Here is a 17341-nt window from a genome sequence, read left to right on the forward strand (position 1 = left end):
CTAGACTGGTTGCTAGAATCGCCAGCCGCCTGGTGTCTAGCAACCAGAGGCGTCACGGTCCCGAGAGGAAAGCGAGGCCGAAAAGAGGACCCAGCATGCAGAGCGGAGGAGGATCTTCCTCGTCCTCCGTGCCTATGATATGATAGAAAATAGATGGAAATTATAGAAAAAGCTATTTTAAAATCATTTGGGGGAAAAAAGTCATTTTTGCTTTTCGGCCAAGGGCATCCTGAATTTTCGGTTTCTGTTTCGGCCCAGAATTCTCATTTCGGTGCATCCCTATTGATTATTTTTAATCCTCGTGCTGCCAGCATTAGTAAACAGATAGGAATTTAGATATTTGCTTGTTTAAACTTTTTTTTTTTTTTATACATTTCTTCAGTTACTTCCCAGTTTCTTGCCTAGGCAGATGATGTCATACATCCCAGGAGTTTTCAGGAGGGGAGGGGTTTTCTCAGCTAAACACACTCTCTTGCATGCATTCCTGAGCTAAGGGCAGGAAGTAAATGCTACATGAATCATCTGCCCTTATTCAAGATGGCCACAGCCAGAAATGCTAGGGGGGATTTTCAAAGCGATTTCTCAGCAAAATAAAGCACAGAGACATGAATGGATGGGGGAAGGGGGAGTTTGCTTTGAATAATAAAAAATTTATTAATCAGCGTTTTTGGTTTGTGGTGCTCAGATGCAGTGAAGAGCCACTTTAAGGACCGCCCCGCGTACATTTACTGCGGTAGGGCAGGCCCTTAAGCGCAAAATCACTTATCGGTACATGGTTTTGTAAAAGGACTCTAGGGGGTGCCACCGAAGCCGCACTTCCGCTGTGATCGGACACAGCGGGAGCCAATCGGCACGTCTGGTGGCCGCAATGGCCAGCGGTCACCCGCGATCGTTCAGGAGAATGACAGAATGGCGGTCTGCCTATATAAACAAGGCAGACGGCCATTCTGTCAGATAGGAAGAGAGAGATCTTGTGTTCCTACTAACAAGGAACATGGATCTCTGTCTTCCTGCAGTCAGTCCAGTCCCCCCCCCCTCAAAAAACAATCACAGTTTACTATGCTTCAGTTATGAATGGACACAGTGATTTAGATTGGTGCAGATCACTCATTGTGTTCATTCAGGAAAGAAAGGGGGCTGGTAAAAGTGACATTTTCCTGACCCTTCCCCCACCTTAAGGATCCTATTGTGTGCTTGCAGCAGCTGGTGGAAAGCCAGCAGCACTGAGAGGGTAGTAGTGGCACAAGGGGGGGGGGGCAACGTATGGTGCACAGGGACGGTGATTGGTGCGGTGGGAGGCGGGCAATTGCTAGAACCGATCCCCTCCCTCCAGCTGACGGAAGGGAGAAGAGAAGAAGCCGGCTATCAGCTGCTGCAGAGAGAGCCATACAGGGGATCGGTTCTAGTAATTGACCCAGCCCCCCCCCCCTCCCACCAATCACCCTCCCTGCTCACATCAGATTCCCCCCCCCCTGCTTGCCCGGGCCCCCGTACAGGAGGAATATCATATATTTATGACTGAGCAGCGAATGATTTCATTTACCTGAATGGCGGGAACCAGAGTGAAATAACCAATCAGGATGATTCCCAGCTCGGTGGCCATGTTCTTCATGATGGACCAGCTCTCGTTGCTTAACCCTGCGTACACAAGAGAGAGGGGTGAAAATCCAGAAGTAAATCCAACAAATGGAGCTCACCCTAAACTCTGTTAGCATGCTGGGTGACCCGCTACATAGAAGAGATATTGGGTAATGGAGGAATAAAGCCTGCAGGCTTGCTGCATGGGGTGAGGATGGTTTTGAATGCCTAACACTCATGTTAAGCATCTTTAACAGGTTCTTGTAACAAGGCAGAGACTCCTATGGCCTCATGCACTCTTGGTTTTGGTCCCTGTGTGTTGGTGCGGCCGAAAGGCGCATTGCCAGCAACCTGTAGAACTTTATGAGAGGCTGAAAGCTGCTGTGGCTGGCTGGCGCACCAAGTTGTACTTTAGCAGTATGCCCACAGAAACGAATGTCCTAAATACAAGCAGTCTACGTTCTGGGCATTCGTCCCTGGGTGCATTTTGGGTATTACCATTCGCTGCAGCATTCAGCCTCACAGATTTTCACATTGTGCTGGCAGTGGGACTGCACGGTGCACCCGCGCCTTCTACCTGCACCAAAATGCCAATCTCACGCACAGAGGTTAAATGGCCAATGAGCATTAGGCCTAGCAGGGTACACGGGTACTCTGGCCGCATGAAAGAGTGCTTTGTTCATGCAGCTCAAGTCAAATTTCAGGAATTTGACTTGAGCTGCATGAACAAACCACTCATTCATGTGGCCCGAGTACCCGTGTACCCTCCTAGGCCTAATGCACACCTACACATTAGGGATCGGCAAAGCTGATATATCGAGGGCCAATATGCACTTTCCCTGATACATCGGAATCGGCCCCGGAGGCTAGCGATATTTCGGGAAAGTACTTGTACCGGAGTGATGGCTGCAGCTAGAGGCATCACCCCGGTATCGGCGTCCATAGCTGATCGTCCGGTGTCTTGTAATGACAACCGATGTGGCTGAGAAGCCGCTTAGCTGTGTAATTACAAGGAGCGGGAGGGGACGTCCCCCTCCTCCCACCGCCTTTTGAGGCTTGCCCGGGTCTCCTGTCCCACCGGGAGCCCTGGGCAACCAGCCTGCACGGCCGCGGAAGGGAAGACCCGATCAAAGCTGCATTCCACTCTGATCGGGTCTCCATGCAAAAACCGGGAAGTGATGTCATGACATTCCTTCCGGGTACTCGGCACCAAATTAAAAAAAATGACAGCATTCAAAACAGCCAAACTTGCCATTTTGAATGCTGCAGAGGAGGGGTTTGGGAACCCCCCAGATCTCTCCGCAGGAGTACCTGTCAAGGAAAAAAAAAAATTTTTAAATGTAAGAAAATATCGGCCCATATCAGCCGATACCGATACGCAATGACCAAAATATCGGTATCGGCAACGAAAAATTGATATCGGTCGATCCCTACTACACCCCCCCCCCCCCCCCAGGAAGGGATGTGGGGGAGGGGGCTTATTTTCTAAAAGCAGCCTTGGGTATGGGTCTACAGAACGACTCACATAGATCTCAATCACTCACCTTGTGCTATCCGCAGCTTCACCTCCAAGTCAACCGGAGTAGACACGACCGACTTTGTCAGCACCAATACGTTCTCCAGACCGATCACCACAACCAGGTAAGGGAAAATCTCTCTGCAGGAAACAGGAGGCCGTTTATACACAGATCATCTCTCATCATAGACCGCTCCCATTCCCCAATATGCTGAACAGTCTATAATAATAAAACAGGAGGGTTGTCCCTTTCTTCATTACTGCAATATATTTTGATATGCAGGGAGGTATTGAGCCCCTGTGTCCGCACACAGACAAAATTTGCATGTGTGACTCTCCGCCATGTTATGTGAGTGTTCTTTAATATTATGAATATGAATTCTGGATTATGTATTTACAGTATCTGACAAAAGTAAGTACACCCATCCCATTGTTGTAAATATTTTATTCTATCTTTTCATGTGACAACACTGAAGAAATGACACTTTGCTACAATGTAAAGTAGTGAGTGTACAGCTTGTATAACAGTGTAAATTTACTGTCCCCTCAAAATAACTCAACACACAGCCATTAATGTCTAAATCGCTGGCAACAAAAGTCAGTACACCCCTAAGTGACAATCTCCAAATTGGGCTCAAAGTGTCAATATCTTGTGTGGCCACCATTATTTTCCAGCACTGCCTTAACCCTCTTGGGCATGGAGTTCACCAGAGCTTCACAGGTTGTCACTGGAGTCCTCTTCCCCTCCTACATGACGACATCACAGAGCTGGTGGATGTTAGAGACCTTGCGCTCCTCCACCTTCTGTTTGAGGATCCCCACAGATGCTCAATAGGGTTTAGGTCTGGAGACATGCTTGGTCAGTCCATCACCTTTACCCTCAGCTTCTTTAGCAAGGCAGTGGTCATCTTGGAGGAGTGTTTGGGGTCGTTATGTTGGAATACTGCCCTGCGGCCCAGTCTCTGAAGGGAGGGGATCATGCTCTGCTTCAGTATGTCACAGTACATGTTGGCATTCATGGTTCCCTCAATGAACTGTAGCTCCTCAGTGCCGGCAGCACTCATGCAGCCCCAGACCATGACACTCCCACCACCATGCTTGACTGTAGGGAAGACACACTTGTCTTTGTACTCCTCACCTGGTTGCCCCCACACACGCCTGACACCATCTGAACCAAATAGGTTTATCTTGGTCTCATCAGAGCACAGGAGATGGTTCCAGTAATCCATGTCCTTAGTCTGCTTGTCTTCAGCAAACTGTTTGTGGGCTTTCTTGTGCATCATCTTTAGAAGAGGCTTCCTTCTGGGATGACAGCCATGCAGACCAATTTGATGCAGTGTGCGGCGTATGGTCTGAGCACTGACAGGCTGACCCCCCCCCCCCCCCACCCCTTCAACCTCTGCAGCAATGCTGGCAGCACTCATACGTCTATTTCCCAAAGACAACCTCTGGATATGACGCTGAGCACGTGCTTTCAACTTCTTTGGTCGACCATGGTGAGGCCTGTTCTGAGTGGAACCTGTCCTGTTACACTGCTGTATGGTCTTGGCCACCGTGCTGCAGCTCAGTTTCAGGGTCTTGGCAATCTTCTTATAGCCTAGGCCATCTTTATGTAGAGCAACAATTCTTTTTTTCAGATCCTCAGAGAGTTCTTTGCCATGAGGTGCCATTTTCCAGTGACCAGTATGAGAGAGTGAGAGCGATAACACCAAATTTAACACACCTGCTCCCCATTCACACCTGAGACCTTGTAACACTAACGAGTCACATGACAGCGGGGAGGGAAAATGGCTAATTGGGCCCAATTTGGACATTGTCACTTAGGGGTGTACTGACTTTTGTTACCAGCGGTTTAGACATTAATGGCTGTGTGTGGAGTTATTTTGAGGGGACAGTAAATTTACACTGTTATACAAGCTGTACACTCACTACTTTACATTGTAGCAAAGTCTAATTTCTTCAGTGTTGTCACATGAAAAGATAGAATAAATTATTTACAAAAATGTGAGGGGTGTACTTACTTTTGTGAGATATAAGTAACATGTATTCCATCATATTTAGCAGAATATGATACTCCAGGGATTCCCAAACTACGGCCCTGCAGCTGTTGCAGAACTACACATCCCATGAGGCATTGCAAAACTCTGACATTCAAATACATGACTAGGCATGATGGGAATTGTAGTTCCTGAACAACTGCAGGGCCGTAGTTTGGGAATCCCTGTGATACTCAACAAAATGGTCCTGAAGAAGCTACGCAATTAGCAAAACGCGTCGACCAGCGGATGAGACTATTCACACCCTCTGCTTAATAAGTTATAGTATACAATCCACAAGAAAGAGGTGTGTGTGTGTATTGTGGTCCCAATTGGGAGCTTGTGTATCCTATGATAAATTGTCATGCTATTGATTTTAAAGAGGGATTGTATATGCAATCATTGCAATGGCATTTTTTTGACAATGTTGTAAATAAAGACTGTAGATTTTATAACATTTGTGTTGGTCTCATGTGGGTGCCATTAAAGTCCATACAGCAGAAGGACTTTTTCCTGCAAATTTCGTAGCATCTAAAACAAAATCTACTTACCCGCCATTGAGGGTGGGAGTCAGTCCAAACAGGGTGCACAAACCCACCGACATGAGCAGGGAGCTCAGGACTGTCACCACGGCCGCCAGCGCCAGACCCCATTTCGACTTCACCAGGTCAATCTTCCCTGCAAGGAAAAGAGACGAAAGTCACTCTGCGACACTCAGACCAGGGGGGGGGGTCAGAAAAGGCTGGATACTCCGTTATTACGACGACTTCAAAAGCTCCATATAAATACATGCATTTCCAGGTTTTATTTGCTGGAATACAATTCCTCCCTTCTCATTACATTACATTGTCAGAGGAAGAAATCAGAAGCTTCCCCATATTCCATGTGGGCAGCCAGCAGTCACCGGTCCCCTGGGGTTGGGTGCATCCAGGTAAATGCCAAAATCCTCAGCGGCGCGGCCACGCTCCAGACTGCTAAAGATCCAAACGGCGCATAAATTCTGCAGGGCACAATGGGACGGTGTCAGAGCTGCAGCCCCAGGCCCGGTCTTCTGGGGTCATTCACAGTTCAGTCCTGTGTAGGATACTTTTATTTGCTCTAACAGTTCATTTTTCACGAGAAACTTTTGGGGGCTCCAAGGCCTCCTACAAATGTCACGGCTGCAGCAAGAATCTAGCGTATTCCTGCGACAAGAGCAACAGGGAGATGCAGCTGTTCAGCCCCTACAAAAGCAATGATAGGCTGACAGCGGCCTTCGATTACCTGCAGTTTGGGACGGATGACCCCCCCCATGCTTATGTTTGCATCCAGGAGCATTCTTTAACCACTTCAATACCGGGAACTTTCACCCCCCTTCCAGCCCAGGCCAATTCTCAGCTTTCAGCACTCACATACTCTGAATGACAACTGCGCGGTCATGCAATGCTGTACCCAAATTATATTTTTATCATTTTTTTTTCACACAAATAGAGCTTTCTTTTAAAATTTTGTTGCCCGCTGAACTTTGCTCCTCGCTGGCTAATTCTACATCTGTACCCTCCCCCACATTCCCTAGTTTAAAAGCCCCTCTAACTTTATGGCCATCTTCTCACCCAGTACGGCTGCACCCTCCCCATTTAGGTGCAATCCGTCCCTACCAAAGAGCCGGTGGCCGACTGAGAAGTCGGCCCAGTTCTCCAGGAACCCGAAACCCTCCTTACTACACCAGCTCCTCAGCCACTTGTTAACTTCCCTAATCTCCCGCTGCCTCTCTGGTGTGGCTCGAGGTACAGGTAGTATTTCTGAAAATACTACCTTGGAGGTCCTAGTCCTCAACTTAGCGCCTAAGTCCCTGAAATCGTTTAGGACTCTCCGTCTCCCTCTGACTTTGTGATTGGTACCCACGTGTACCATGACAGCTGGGTCTTCCCCAGCCCCACCCAATAATCTGTTCACCCGATCCACAATGTGCCGAACCCGAGCGCCCGGTAAACAGACTGTTCGGCACACACGGTCTTTGTCACAGATTACACTGTCTGTCCTTCTAATAATTGAGTCCCCTACCACCAGCACCTGTCTTTCCTTTCCCTTTCTCCCGGCCTCACTGGAGTTCTTCCCCTGACAGCTAGGGGTGTTGCTCTGCTCCAGCAATGCTGGTCCCTGACTGGTTTCCCCAACATCACACAACGGGGCGTATTTATTGGGGTGCTCCAGCCCAGGACCGGCCTCCTTGCCTTGTTCCCTTCTACCCCTCCTAACTGTCACCCCTCTACTCTGCTCTGATGCCTGCACTCCTGTATCTCCGCCCTCCTCTGTGCCGGCCCCTGCCTGCACCTGACGGGTATGCTCCCAGCTCACCTTCAGTATGGAGATTCTTCTCAGTGTTGCCAGCTGCTTCCCTAGATTCAGGACCTGAGCTTCCAGGGAAGCAACGTGCTTACATTTTGTGCAGCTGTATTCGTCCTCGAACGCCTGATCAAGGAACGCATACATATCACAAGATGTGCACCGAATCGCATCTCCACACCCGCTGGGCATTGTGCCTACTAATCTAATGGGGATTCAGTAATTTATGTCTGCCCTGTGTGGCTGTTTTCTAGCTTCCTAACTCTGCTTTCTTACCCTCTGGTACTCCGCGACACTTACAGGCAATCTCTGACACTCACAGGCCCTCACTGTGGTATTGCTCTCAGTCGCTACTGCACTCCCCTCCAGTCGCTAAGGTTCAGCTCCCAGTCGCTAAGGTATTCCTCCCGGTTGCTAAGGTATTCCTCCCTTCCTTTTATATAGGATCATAGGTTTCTGATCATTTCACAAGCCCAACACCCCCCCCCCCAGTTAGTAAACACGCCCCTAGGCTCACATTTAACCCCTTGATCACCATCTAGGTTAAAGCGGAGTTTCACCCAAAAGTGGAACTTCCGCTTTAGGTGGTCCTAACCCCCTGACATACCACATTTGGCATGTCCTTTTTTTTTTGGGGGGGGGGGGGGGGGGCGGCTACCTAGTTTTGACAGGTACCCGCTCCCACTTCCGCTCGGAAAGCTGAAGTTCTCCTCTCCCTCCCTGCAATCTTCTGGGACATGTCAGAGGTCCCAGAAGATTGCCGGCCAATCACGACGTGTAGCGCAACTCACGCATGCGCATCCGGCTGTGAAGCCGACAACTGTCACAGCCGGGTGCCAAAACCAGTGATGCCGGCGCCGCAGAGCAGAGAGGAAAAAGAGCGATGCTTCGGACGACCGCATCGCTGGACCGTTGGACAGGTGAGTGTGTGTTTAGGCTGGAACTCCGCTTTAACACCTTCCCTGCCAGTGTCATTAGTACAGTGACAGTGCATATTTATAGCACTGATTACTGTAGTAATGTCACTGGTCCCCCCAAAAGTGTCCTAAATGTCAGTTAGGGGTCCGATCTGTCCGCCGCAATGCCGCAGTCCCCTTAAAATCGCAGATCGCCGTCATTACTAATAAAAAAAATATATAAATAAAAATGACAAATCTTTTCCCTTGTTTGTAGATGCAATAACTTTTGCGCAAACCAATCAAAATACGCTTATTGTGATTTTTTTTAGCAAAAATATGTAGCAGAAAACAAATTGGCCTAAAAGGATTAAAAATTTTGATATTTACATTTTTTTTTTGGGGAATGTTTTTTTTGGGAAAATTGTTTTTTTTTTCAGAATTGTTGCTTTTTTTTGTTTATACCACAAAAAATAAAAAAAGGTGATCAAATACTATCAAAAGAAATCTCTATTTGTGGGGAAAAAAAGGACATCAATTTTATTTCGGTACAGCGTCGCACATCCCTGCAATTTTTTCTGTTAAAGTAAATGTAGTGCCTGAATCACAAAAAATGACCTGGTCAGGAAGGGGGCAAATCCTCCCAGTCTGGAACTGGCTAAAAGCAAAAGATAAAAAAAAAAAAAAAAAAAAAGTTGATTTTTTTTTTTTTTAAAGCAAAATATCAACTTTTTTTTTTCTTTTAAAAGCAATATGACGACCTTGTTTACATGGGGCCTGGAAGCAGAAGTGACGTCATGACGTCGCATCGGTCCTCCTAGGCCATAGAGATGAACGGAGGCCGTCTTTCCTTCACTCATCTATGCGACTAGCCGCCGCCAGAGCTGAATCGGTTCCAGGAGCTACTAATCATCCAGGTAAGCCCGGGAACCTCCTGAAAGCGCTTCAAAAAGTGATCCAGCAGGAATTAGGGCTCTTTCACACGGGCGATCCGATCAGATCCGCCTGTCAGTTTTTTAGGCGGATCTGATCAGATCTTCCATGCAGCTCTATGGGGCAGCAGATGTCAGCGGAGACCCCTCCCCTGACACCTGCTGACATCAGTATCCGATCCTGTCCGTGAAATCTGGACGGATGGAAACCCTATTTTTCAAACCGTTCAAGGATCGGATCGGATCTGATCTGATGAGAGCGGACAGGCGGTCCGCTCTCATCCGATCCCCCATAGAGCGCAGCGGGAGCTGTGACACCTCCCTCTCCGCACTGCAAGCGGAGACGGAGCTGTCATGCGCCAGCTCAGCGGGGATCGGCAGATCGATCCCTGCTGAGCAACACGGATCCGCCTACGGAGGCGGACCGTGTGAAAGAGCCCTTAGTCACTCAGATCGCTTATGGCAGAAAACCCAGCGCCTGAGGGAAAAATTTACACCGGGGGTTACAGCATCTAACTGCAGCCATACCTCCGGTATTAAAGGTCACAGTAAGGATGTATTTTCCCAGTTAGGCGGTTGGAAAGTGACAATATAATAGGGCTGGAGTTCAGCTTTAACATCTAAGGATGGAGACCTCAGTGCGGCTCTGAGGACTCGGAGAAGGTCCCTATAAATCAGTTACACCGGAGGTCCAGCAATTCTGCAGCAATGCTACCAATATATTTGTACTCACTGGTGGAGAAATAAATATAAGCAAACAGGATGATGTAGGTGGTGACCAGAGGGATCAGCTCGGCTATGCCAATCTCTTCCTTGAAATGGACGTGGACGATGTTCTTCCCCCGGGAGGTGCTGTTGGTGCGGGGATACAGCTGTGACAGATGGGACTGCAGACTGTTCAGGAATCTGAAAAGAGAAAAAAAAAGAATATAAGAACATTCACGGGGAAACTCATAAATAGCACCGCTCCACTTCTTCATAACCCAACTAACAGGCAGTGACACAGGAAGCTGCAAAACAAACAGGAACGGTGTCACCAACCTGGCCCACACACAGAATTCCAAACCCTTCACATAGTTAGTGGATTCAGGTTTATTATTTTAAATACGAATAAAAGAATAGGCAAACCCCCCCCCCCCCCCCCAAAAAAAAAAAGTAATCTAAACCTTTTATACATCGCCTTTTTAAAAAAAAAGTGCATGTCAATACAGTCTAAAGACCCGGGGATTCTACCTGTCCCCTTGCTGCATCCCTGCCAACACTAACCATGGGTTCAGAGCTGTGCTTGAAGTGTCGGATATGCAGTACTTCTTGTAATGCAAACAGCGGATCGCATTGCAGCTGGTATGGGCAGAACAGGAGGGGTGGAGCATTCGATGGCTCCTCCCATCTGCCTATCCCTATAAAAGATTGGACCATGACGAAGGGCATAGTTGCTAAAGCTGTGGCCCTCCAGCTGTTGCAAACTACATGTCCCATCATGCTTCTGCCTTTAGGAGTCATGCTTGTGACTGTCAGCCTTGCAATGCCTCATGGGACTTGTAGTTTTGCAACAGCTGGAGGGATACAGGTTGAGTACCTAAAACGTAAGGCAGTACAGAGTGTAAGGTTCAGGGGATCGCCACGTACAGCACGCAGGGTTCAGGGGTGCGCCACGTACAGAGCTCAGGGTTCAGGAGTGCGCCACGTACAGAGCGCAGGGTTCAGGAGTGCGCCACGTACAGAGTGCAGGGTTCAGGGGTGCGCCACGTACAGAGCGCAGGGTTCAGGGGTGCGCCACGTACAGAGCGCAGGGTTCAGGGGTGCGCCATGTACAGAGCGCAGGGTTCAGGGGTGCGCCACGTACAGAGCGCAGGGGTGTGCTGTGTGAAACCCCCCCCTCCCCAAAGTTTCCTTGCATCACTCCCTCCTACCTGGCCTGGCTCTAGCACCTCCCTGTGTAGGCGGCTCTGCCTCGGATTGGAAGATTGTTCTCTCACTCACTGGGTGCGCGACGTACAGAGCGTGCAGGGTGCAGGGTTCAGGGTTGCGCGACGTACAGAGCGCGCAAGGTTCAGGGGTGCGCGACGTACAGAGCGCGCAGGGTTCAGGAGTGCGCGATGTACAGAGCATGCGACGTACAGAGAGCGCAAGGTTCAAGGGTGCGCGACGTACAGAGAGCGCAGGGTTCAGGGGCGCGCGACGTACAGAGAGCGCAGGGTTCAGGGGCGCGCGACGTACAGAGAGCGCAGGGTTCAGGGGCGCGCGACGTACAGAGAGCGCAGGGTTCAGGGGCGCGCGACGTACAGAGAGCGCAGGGTTCAGGGGCGCGCGACGTACAGAGAGCGCAGGGTTCAGGGGCGCGCGACGTACAGAGAGCGCAGGGTTCAGGGGCGCGCGACGTACAGAGCGCGCAGGGTTCAGGGGCGCGCGACGTACAGAGAGCACAGGGTTCAGGGGCGCGCGACGTACAGAGCGCGCAGGGTTCAGGGGCGCGCGACGTACAGAGCGCGCAGGGTTCAGGGGCGCGCAATGTACAGAGCGCAGGGTTCAGGGGCGCGCAACGTACAGAGCGCAGGGGTGTGCTTTGTGAAAACCCCCCCTCCCCAAAGTTTCCTCGCATCTCTCCCTCCTACCTGGCCTGGCTCTAGTACCTCCCTGTGTAGGCGGCTCTGCCTCGCCTTGCAGGAAGATCGTTATCTCTCTCACTGGAGATCTGTCCCCCCTGCAGGAGTGGAAAGTGAGAGCCAAAGGTGGCGGAATATTTCCGGCTGCAAAACTGGCAGTGAGGGCCACAGAACAAGGCCTGGGGTCTGGATTTGGCCAGCGGGCTTTATGTTTGACATATGTGACATAGGGAATTCAGTTCCCTATCAGGTGTGAGCGACAGCAACAAGTACCGCCCCTACGTATGAGAGAATAGGAAGAAGGATGGGCATTGTTGCTGTAACCTTTAGGCCTGCCTATGTGTCCCTATTCTCTTGCAGGCTACTCTCTATTGCTTACACCGTTTAAATAAATGGACCATCAGATAGGAGATTCAGTTCCCCCATCAGGTCCATGCAACAGCTACTAGGAACAAGGCCCCGTCCACCATTGGAGAAAGAGAGGAAAGAGCCATGACAGTACAGAAACAAGGCCCTGCCTACTGCTTTAGGAAAGAAGTGAGCAACCGTGACAGTACAGAACCTATCCACCGCTGGAGGAAAAGAGGGAGGAGCCGTGCAGTATAGGAACAAGGCCTATCCACCGCTTGAGGAAAAGAGGGAGGAGCCATGACCATACAGGAACAAGGCCCACTCCACAGCTGGAGGAAAAGAGGGAGGAGCCGTGACAGTACAGTAACAAGGCCCCGCCCAGGAGAGGGAGGACCTGTGACAGTGGAGGAGCAAGGCCTCCCATTCCCATCGGCACTGGAGAAGAGGAAGTAGCTGTGACTTGCAGGAACAAAGCTTGCCCATCGCTGGCAGATATAAGGGATATATATATATATATATATATATATATATTAATATACACACACACACACACACACACACACACACACATACACACACACTATATAATTTCGCTCTGAGGGCAGAATCGTTGACCTTTAGTGGGGTAAAAGTAGGGGCTTTAGGTGAGGGGGTGGGGTAGGGTTATGATGAGTTCAGGGTTCAAATTTAAATTATTAAAAAAACACAGATGCACATCACACACAACCCCCGCTTCCATCTCTCCCTGCAGCAATCAAACAGCCGGCGTTCCTCTGATTACTCACTTGGCGTCATATCTGCGCAGCACCAGGGTGATGGTGTAGGAAACGATCCGCTTGCGGTTGTATAGACTAACTCCACTCTGCTTTCCCGGAACCCCAAACAGCAAATCTGTTCAAAGGAAAAAAATGATTATGTTATAAATAGGGCCAATCAATAGACAATAAAAAAAGAAGGAACATCAACAAATATAATACAGATTTAAAGTGAACCACCACACCTCACAGGGACAACAAGGAGGGAGGAGCTGAGAAACCAGGGGGCACCGGGAGGGGAGGAGCTGGAAACCAGGGAGCACTGAGGGGAGGAGCTGGAAACCAGGGAGCACTGAGGGGAGGAGCTGGAAACCAGGGAGCACTGAGGGGAGGAGCTGGAAACCAGGGAGCACTGAGGGAAGGAGCTGGAAACCAGGGAGCACTGAGGGGAGGAGCTGGAAACCAGGGAGCACTGAGGGGAGGAGCTGGAAACCAGGGAGCACTGAGGGGAGGAGCTGGAAACCAGGGAGCACTGAGGGGAGGAGCTGGAAACCAGGGAGCACTGAGGGGAGGAGCTGGAAACCAGGGAGCACTGAGGGGAGGAGCTGGAAACCAGGGAGCACTGAGGGGAGGAGTTGGAAACCAGGGAGCACTGAGGGGAGGCGCTGGAAACCAGGGGAGGGGGGGGTGAGCTGGAAACCAGGGATCACCGGGGGTGGGGGGCTGGAAGTAGAGAGCACCGGGAGGAGGAGGAGCTGGAAACCAGGGATCACCGTGGGGTGGGGGGCTGGAAGTAGAGAGCGCCGGGAGGGGGGAGGAGCTGGAAACCAGGGACCATGGAGAGGGAGGAGCTGGAAACCAGGGACCATACAGAGGGAGGAGCTGGAAACCAGGGAGCACTGGAAAGGAGGAGCTGGAAACCAGGGAGCACTGGAAAGGAGGAGCTGGAAACCAGGGACCACTGGGAGGGAGGAGCTGGAAACCAGGGACCACTGGGAGGGAGGAGCTGGAAACCAAGGAGCACTGGGAAGGAGGAGCTGGAAACCAGGGAGCACTGGGAAGGAGGAGCTGGAAACCAGGGAGCACTGGGAAGGAGGAGCTGGAAACCAAAGACCACTGGGAAGGAGGAGTGGAAACCAGGGACCATGCAGAGGGAGGAGCTCTAAACCAGGGACCACGGTTGAGAAGGTTCCCTTACCTCGGAGGGTGGCGGAGGTCTGCAGGGTCTTGGGTTCATATTGCTGTATGGTCCGGATAAGGTCTGGGTCGTTGTTGAACAGTTCGCGGTTGTTCTGCCAGAAGTTGGCCGGAGACAGGAGGAGGCAGCCATGTTCGGGCAGCTTGTCCCGGAGTTTCCGGAGTCCTGGCAGCAGATCGGTTACCTGAAGACACACGTCCTCCAGGCTCTTCTGACCGGCTCTGCAGAGGGACACACAGACAGGACACAGGATCTGAGCACCAATGGCTGAACACCAACCACCCAACAATCAGTGCCTGCAGAGCGCCCCCTAATAAAAGGACCCCTGATTTCTTCTATTATTCCAATTGTTTTGACACTGATGGGTTGAAGTCTATTTAAAGCTGGATAGAACAGGGAACGGTTAAAGTCCTATCAGTCTGTTTGGAGAATTTTCCTCTTCCCAGTCAAACACAGACAACAAAGTGAGAGGAGATCCCCCTCTTATGTCCCCATTGGAAGATTTCCCCTCACCTCCTGCTTGCTTTTTACTAGTCTTAAAAATATTTCCTCTTCCTTTATAAAATAAAAAAAAATCTCCACTCCAATTCAGGTCACGTGATCCCGCAGCGCTGTGTAAGGTAGCGCTCCACAACGGCTGTTAATCCCAGAACCTGTGACCTCACCCATAGACTTCCATGGCCCAGCTGTTGTTGGCACTCCCTCCACTCACGGACACAGGAGAGCTGGAGCTGCAGGATCACATGACCAGACTGGCTCTCCCCCTTCCCCCCTGCAGCAGCCACTCTCATACACAGGAGAGCTGGAGCTGCAGGATCACATGATCGAACCAGCACTCACTCCTTTAACCCACAGTAGTCACTCACTGAAAGAGGAGAGCTGGAACTGCGGGATGACATGACCGGACCTCCCTCCTTTCCTCTGCAGTAGCTACTCATAGACAGAGGAGAGCTGGAGCTGCGGGATCACATGACCGGACCTCCCTCCTTTCCTCTGCAGTAGCTACTCAGACAGAGGAGAGCTGGAACTGCGGGATAACATGACCGGACCTCCCTCCTTTCCTCTGCAGTAGCTACTCTCAGACAGAGGAGAGCTAAAGCGTCAGGATCACGTGATCAAACCAGTGATCTCTCCTTTAACCTGAAGCGGCGACTCACAAAGGAGAGCTGGAGCTGCGGGACCACAGCTCCCTCCCCCCTTTCCCATGTAGCAGCCATTCATTGACACAAATAGCTGGAGCTGCGGGATCACATGACCGGGGAACCCTCCTTTTCTCTGTAGTAACTCACAGAGGAGAGCAAGAGCGGCAGGATCACGCGATCGAACCAGCGCTCCCTGCTTTAACCTGCAGCGGCCACTCACAAGACACAGGAGAGCTGGAGCAGCGAGACCACAGCTCCCTCCCCCTTTCCCATGCAGCAGCTAGCATTGACACAAAAGAGCTGGAGCTGCGGGATCCCTCCTTTCCATTGCAGAAGCCACTCACAGACAGAGCTGGAGCTCTGGGATCACATGACCAGACCAGCGCTCCCTCCTTTAACCTACACAGCAGCCACTCACTGACACAGGAGAGCTGGAGCTGCAGAACCACAACTCCCTCCCCCTTTCCCATGAAGCAGCCATTCATTGACACAAAAGAGCTGGAGCTGCGGGATCACTCCTTTCCACTGCAGTAGCCACTCACAGACAGAGCTGGAGCTGTGGATCACATGACCAGACCAGCTCTCCCTCCTTTAACCTACAGCGGCCGCTCACAGACCCAGGAGAGCTGGAGCTGTGGGGCCAAGTGAATGACACCACCACTATCTGCTTTAACCTGCATTGGCCACTCACAGGAGAGCTGGAGCTGCAGGATCATGCAATCGAACCAGCCTTCACTCATAACCCGCAGCGGCCACTCACAGGAGAGCTGGAGCTGCAGGATAATGCAATCGAACCAGCCTTCACTCATAACCCGCAGCGGCCACTCACAGGAGAGCTGGAGCAGTGGGATCATGCAATCAAAACAGTGCTCACTCCTTTAAACTGCAGCGGCCACTCTCAGACACAGGAGAGCTGGAGCTGCGGGATCATGTGATCAGACCAGAGCTCCCTCCTTTCCCCTGTAGCAGCCACTTACTGACACAAGAAAGCTGGGCCTGCGGGACAACCAGAGCAAACCAGAGCGGACTAAAATAGGCAAGTATACACTTTTTTTAATACAGGTTAAGTAGGACAGGTGGACGGAAGGGGGAGGGAACATTTTTAAGGCTAGCTATAGTTCAGCTTTTCTTCCACTTTAGGCTTAGTCAATAGAAATAACACCTATAACAAAAAACAAGAATATTACATTACTAGTCTCTCATAGCATTAGGTCTAGGATTCCATTTTCATTGATCCCCAAGGTCTTTGTTGAACCCGTGTACCCCCATCTCTGAGTATTCGGAGTGAATGCCTCAGCAGACTATCGGGGTGCTGGAATTACCTGTCCCTGAGCACATGGTTCCGGATTTCCTCTACTAAGGAGAACACCCGAGACAATGGAGTACGAAACACGTCCACAGCCAGGAAGTTCTTATCCCACGGAGACACGACCCCCTTCACCAACACTTGCTGAATATAGGCCACAGGAGGTCCAAGATACTGCAGGGAGAGACAAAGTACAGAACCATATTACAGAGATCACTGAGCCAATCACATCAGTCTCTGTACCAGAGGAGCTTACACTCTAATGTCCCCTCCCCCACAGTCCCAGTACCACAGGAGCTTACACTCCAATGTCCCCTCCCACCCCCACAGTCACATCAGTCTCTACACCAGAGGAGCTTAAACTCTAATGCCCCCACCCCCACAGTCACATCAGTCTCTGTACCAGAGGAGCTTACACTCGAATGTCCCCTCCCCCACAGTCACATCAGTCTCTGTACCAGAGGAGCTTACACTCTAATATCCCCTCCCCCACAGTCACATCAGTCTCTGTACCAGAGGAGCTTACACTCTAATGTCCCCCCACAGTCACATCAGTCTCTGTACCAGAGGAGCTTACACTCTAATGCCCCCTCCCCCACAGTCACATCAGTCTCTGTACCAGAGGAGCTTACACTCTAATGTCCCCCCACAGTCACATCAGTCTCTGTACCAGAGGAGCTTACACTCTAATGCCCCCTCC

The 17341-nt window shown here is 50.7% G+C and overlaps 1 protein-coding gene across 1 annotated transcript in view; it reads right to left on the bottom strand.

The window, feature by feature from the left end:
* The window catches only part of SCAP (SREBF chaperone), a 114543-nt gene that overhangs the window by 49169 nt on the left and 48033 nt on the right, over nt 1-17341 (bottom strand). Inside the window, 7 exon segments of the mRNA XM_082259046.1 lie at nt 1544-1638; nt 3123-3235; nt 5682-5808; nt 10017-10189; nt 13026-13131; nt 14194-14414; nt 16658-16815. Coding sequence (XP_082115172.1) covers nt 1544-1638; nt 3123-3235; nt 5682-5808; nt 10017-10189; nt 13026-13131; nt 14194-14414; nt 16658-16815 — 993 coding nt within the window.

The sequence above is a fragment of the Pelophylax lessonae genome (assembly GCF_965119305.1).
Source record: "Pelophylax lessonae genome assembly, chromosome: 5".
Lineage (NCBI taxonomy): Eukaryota > Metazoa > Chordata > Amphibia > Anura > Ranidae > Pelophylax > Pelophylax lessonae.